The sequence below is a fragment of the Tupaia chinensis genome, unplaced genomic scaffold (assembly GCF_000334495.1).
Source record: "Tupaia chinensis unplaced genomic scaffold, TupChi_1.0 Scaffold144336_1, whole genome shotgun sequence".
Taxonomy (NCBI): Eukaryota; Metazoa; Chordata; class Mammalia; order Scandentia; family Tupaiidae; genus Tupaia; species Tupaia belangeri.
The window spans coordinates 145573-150968 of record NW_006204194.1 but is presented as its reverse complement, the minus strand read 5'-3'; the positions used below and the strand labels follow the sequence as shown (position 1 = coordinate 150968).

The 5396-nt window shown below is 64.2% G+C and overlaps 1 protein-coding gene across 1 annotated transcript; it reads right to left on the bottom strand.

Annotated features, from left to right (window-relative positions):
* Window positions 1-767: 767 nt before the first annotated feature.
* Window positions 768-3730, bottom strand: ZBTB45 (zinc finger and BTB domain containing 45; the record flags this gene model as incomplete). Its single annotated transcript, XM_006166719.3, is given in 3 exon segments — window positions 768-1476; window positions 2580-3343; window positions 3345-3730. Coding segments are annotated over 3 exon segments (1407 nt in total). The 3' UTR covers window positions 768-1219.
* Between the last annotated feature and the right edge of the window lie 1666 nt (window positions 3731-5396).

Sequence of the window (5396 nt, the reverse complement as noted above, 5' to 3'; positions counted from 1 at the left end):
TGCTGAACCATCATGCCCACCAGAACGGGGAGGGCAAATCTGAGATCTCATCAGGCCCTCATCAGGCCCACGCTCTCCCTAGGCCAGTGCACTTGCCCTCACTCACCTCCAGCAGTAGCCACCCACCCACCTGGAGACTGAAAGGACAGATACAGGTAAAGGTTGGAGCTTGGCTGGAAGACCTGAGGGAGGGCCTTGAAATACACAGCAGGGGGAACCAGCAGTTAGCGTAATGGCTATGTCACTGGCCTCCCACGTAGTCGACCGTGGTTCGTGTCCCGGACCCGGTGGCTTAAAACTCACGCCGGGCGTGTGTGGGTGCGTGCCCAAGATCCCGAGAGGAGAATGTAGGAGAAGGGATTGCGGCATGACCATCCCCCCTGGGGGGGGATTTCTCGCTTTCTGTCTCTATGTCTCTGTCTGTTTGGCGAGCGCACACGCCCTACAGTGAAAATCTCTCCAAAAAAAAAAAAAAAGACATAGCAGGGACAGCAGCGGCAAGAGCATTTCCAGGGGCTTCCCTTCCCAGGACCACTTCAGACAGAGCAGCCTGTCCCCTCTCAGTTCCAAGAACTCCAGGTCCACGCACAGGCCCAGCACGCAGCATCTATCCCCCAGAACAGAGACCTGGGGGTGAAGTGGGCCATCCTTTCCCTGCCCAAGAAAGACCAGGGCCAGCCAGAGGGCCACCCAGAGGTGGTGGCACTAAGCCCCTACACCCACAGCCCCCATATGAGGATACCATGCACTGGTTCAGGTCTCAGAGCTTCAGGCTTGGGCCCCATGGCCCACCATCCTTTTATTAGAGTGGGGGTCCCTAGACCCAGCCCATTCCATGTCCATGAGGGTGGGGTAGCTCAGGGTGGGGAACCAGAGGGGCAACTCTGGATCCCACCTCATCTTAGGGGAGCATTTAGCACAAACCAAAGATGGAGACTTGAACCTTGGGCCTGGCTCCAAGAGTCTGAGCGCCTTGGTGAGGTTGGAAATGGGCCAGTTCTCAGAGGGGGTCGGTCTCTAAACCATGCCGCAGAGTCCAAATACCAAACACGTGGAGAAGGGTTAAGCCCAGCTGGGACCCTGGTCCAGCTGGAGGAGAGGGGTGGGCAGGGCATGGTTCGGGGACGGCTGGGTGAAGGTAGGCCAGGCCGGCCAGGGTGCTGCAGAGGGAGTGGCCTGTGAGCGTCCTCGGTCACGTGGGCGTGGGAGGCCCGGCCCATCAGGGTGCGGGGTGCGCGGCCAGGTGGCGTTCCAGCAGAGCGCGGTGCGAGAAGACTTTGCCGCAGGCAGGGCAGGGCGCACGCTCTGGCCGGTGCGTGCGCATGTGCACGTTGAGCGAGCTCTTCTGCGTGAAGCGCTTGGCGCAGACAGCGCACTGGAAGGCGCGCACGCCGGTGTGCGTGACCATGTGCTTAAGCAGGTAGTCGCGCAGCGAGAAGGATCGCCAACACACCGCGCACTGGTGCGGCTTCTCCCCTGCGGATGACAGGCGGTCGGCGCATCAGGACCACCGCTCTCCAAGCCCTGTGCCTAGCAGGCGCTCCCACCCATCATCCCGGGATGCCCTGTACAGCAGGGACACTGCCTTCAGTCCTGACCAACCCTGGCGAACAAAAGGGACTTACCCACGCCCTGGCACATCTCTCCATGCCCCTCCCAGACCCATCCCTCATTCTGGGTTACCACCTGTTGGCAGGGACCCCCCCCAACTCCAGCAGGTGGCCTCCCAGTGGGGAACTCTCCCAGTGGGGAAATCTGCTGCCCATCTGCAGTACCCCTCACCTGCACAGCGCCTAGCACAGGAGGGGAGGCCCTGGCTCCAGCCTCCCTCCCTTCTAGAGCTTTCTGAGCTCTCTGCTCACCAGCCACTGTCCAGGGCCCACTGGATGTTCCCGGGGTGACAGCAGCGTCCCCCTCACCCTGGACTGGAGAAGGGTGCAGCCTGTTCTCAGGGTTACAAAAGTCTATCTCCCAGGCACTGAACTGCAGGACAGGCCTACAGCAGGGAGTCAGGCCAACCAGGTCCAGCTTGGCTCAGGCTGAGTTCTAGTAGGGCCACCCCTACCTGGAGACCCCACAGCCTTCTGCAGGTGATCCCCAGCTCCAGGCCTGTCCCCATCCTCCAGGCAACAAGGTGGCAGTGTCACTGGTACCTCAGGGCACTTCTGCTTTCCTGCCACTCACAGTCAAATCCCAAGTTCCCGCCCCTGCAGACCCCTCCCTCACCCCTACAGCTGCCTCCTGGCTCAAGCTCTGCTCTTCCTGACAATGCCCAGACCTACTTTTCCCCTTCTCTGCAGCCTTGGGGCCCCATCCTTCTTTGTGGCTGTGGGCCCCACGCCAGCTTCCCACAGGCCCTGGGCAGGTCCCTGCTATAAAACACCTCAGGCCCTCCTCCATACAGGAAATGGGTGACAAAAGGGGCCGCTGCCCCATGTGAGGGTCCTTCAGGGGTTCCATCTCCAGGCCTCTGGGGTTACCAAAAACCAATAGAACTGAACGGGCACACTGGCCCAATCTCCCCTTGGGTGTAAACCTCCAGTGACCCAGGGCTCACAGATCTCTGTGGAGGGGCTCACCCGAGTGGATGAACATGTGCTTGGTGTAGTTTTTCCGTGAGCTGAACGTCTTCCGGCAGTGGCTGCACTCATAGGCCGGAGGCTCTGCGCCCTGGGCACGGGCAGCGGTGCCTGCCGGGGCCGCAGCGGGGGCTGCAGGTGGGGCTGGGGCCTCCCCGAGCTGAGCGCTGGGCGTTGTGTCGGGCTGCAGGGCTGGGTAGAAGGCTGGAGGTGGCGCAGGGGCCAGCCCCGAAGATGTGGGAGGTGTCGCTGCGGGCGGCCCAGGGGCACCAAGATGAAAGGGGAAGAGCGCAACAGGCGGCCCTGGGGTCTTCACTCCAGGAGGTCTGGGTCCTGCCAGGACACAGTCCGGCTGGACAGGAGTCTCGGCGGGGCATCCTTCGACCGCGGTGGCGTCCTCATCCTGCCAAGCAGACACGTAGGTGTCTGGGAACACATCTTCGGTAGCCGCAGCTCCTCGCAGGAAGTCTCTCCCCACACCGCCATAGTCAGTGAGGCCAGTGGGGGCAGGAGGGTCCTCCCGCGCGCTATCGACTGTGGCGGTGAGAAACCCTGCAGCACAGTCGGGAAAGGAAGGGGGTGCCTGCCCCTCGCCTGGCCCACCGCCCTCGCCGTCCTCGCCGTCGGTCTCATCATCTGTGTCCTCATCTTCGTCATCAACGCCATCGTCAGGGGCCGTGGACAGTGTGGGATCCGCATCAGGTCCCTCGGCCTTGGCGGGCGCAGGCGGTGCGGGCAGCTGCAGGCGTGCAGGCTGGCGCTGCGCCCGGAGTGCGAGTGCGCGCAATGATCTGTGTGCACTCGTCAATGACCGTCTGGATGCGCAGCACCGACGCGGCCGTGAGGACCTGCAGCGCCTCACCCTGCGCCACCACGAGGGAGCCGCTGTAGAGGAACTCCACGAGCTGGCGCACCGTCTGTGCGGGCACCACCGGCGGCACGCGGATCTCAGAGTGACCGAGCAGCAGCTTGTCCTGGAAGAAGGGCGAGCCAGCGGCCAGCACACAGCGGTGTGCGCGCAGGGAAGCCTCACGAATGCGCACAGTCACATCACAGAAGTGACCACCCAGTCTCTGTCCGTTGAGGGTCTCGAGCAGGGAGCGTGAGAAGTTCTGCAGGTGGATATGGTGCACCGCCTCTGTTGCCGCCATCTGCACAGGACGATGGGTGGGGGCGGGGGTGTCAGCTAACGGATGTCCTCTGCCCGGCATCCCTGTCCCAGAAATGGCTCCGCACTCCAGTCCTCTCAGACTCCATTTCTCCCCAGCAGCCCCTCACAGTCCCTGCTCCCAAGACACAGGTCAGAGCAGTAGTGACCCCCCACACGCCCCCTCCATAGTCCTCAGCACACCCCTGGGAAAGGGTTGGGGATACCGAAGGTCTGCTCCCCTCCCAGCCTGAGCACTGCCTTGGAGAGGGTTCCCTATCCAGAACAGTCCCCCTACCCTGGCCCACGTATCACTCGCCCCAGCTCCAGCACCGCTAAGCCTCCCATGCCTCCCTTCCAGTGGAGGAGAGGCCATGGACCCCACAGAACATCAGACCTTGCTGTGGAAATTCTGCCCCCCACCCCCAGCTAGTCCTTTTGGTGTCCCTCACCATGTGCCCCAAGTCGCTGTGCAGGCCCAAGGCTGCTGCTTGGAACTGCCACACTAACTAGTGGACACAGAGCTCCTGGAGCAGGGGGCGCTGCACCGCCCACCTTTCGGGCACAGCAGGGTGCGCTAGTCCCAGAGCGGCCGAGGGTGGAGCGTGGGGCCTGCCAGCTGCCCTGAGGGAGGCAGGTGCTCCACCAGTAAGGAGGGGACTCAGGGAGCTGCAGCTTCTTGGAATCCAAGGGGGCCTGTGGAGTTCAGGGTGTGGCGAAGCCTGGAGAGGGTGACAGACTGTGCAGGGCGGGGGCGACCTGGGCTGGTGGGGCAGCAGCGGCTGAGACCTGCATGGCCGAGCAAGCCCGAGACCGCATGATCCGGGCACTTGCTCACGCTTAGGCACCTGAAATGGAGGGGTGTCGCTGCGGGCCTCTGCGAATTTGAGAAGCCCTGACACTCCACCCTCCGAGCAGGCGACCCTCTCCGCGTCTGTCCAACAAGGAGGACGCGTGGCTCATCCCACACCTAACTGCACACACCTCCTGTCTGCGGAAGGACGCGGCCCACACTGCTCTCGCCAGCCCGCCCGTCCTGCGAGGCCACACAGCGAGGGGACCGCGGTTCCCGCCCCCACGCCCTCGAGCCTATTGGCCTCGGCCTGGCCCTCTGCCCCCACGGCGCCCAAACCTTCGTCCCTCTGGACCAGACCTCCCCGTTTCAGAATGCACCGCCCGACGCCTCCGACCGCTCCACACACCTCGGCTGCGCCTGCTCTCGCCAGCCCGCCCGTCCTGCGAGGCCACACAGCGAGGGGACCGCGGTTCCCGCCCCCACGCCCTCGAGCCTATTGGCCTCGGCCTGGCCCTCTGCCCCCACGGCGCCCAAACCTTCGTCCCTCTGGACCAGACCTCCCCGTTTCAGAATGCACCGCCCGACGCCTCCGACCGCTCCACACACCTCGGCTGCGCGGGTCACCGTTGCCCGCACCGGCGAGGGTCGCTCCTTGCTGGCCTCCCCCCGGACGGAGGCTTGCCCAGAGCCTCCACCGCGAGGAGCTAACTCAGCGCTTCCGCCCACCAGCCGCGCAGGGCTCACGTCAGCCGGCAGCACCTGCCCCACCTCTCTCCACGCGGCGCCTGCGGGGCTTCAGCTCTGCGACTGGCGGTGGCGCCGGCCGGGCGAGACCTGCGCGTCGACCGCAGGCTGGAGCCCTTCCTTTTCCGAC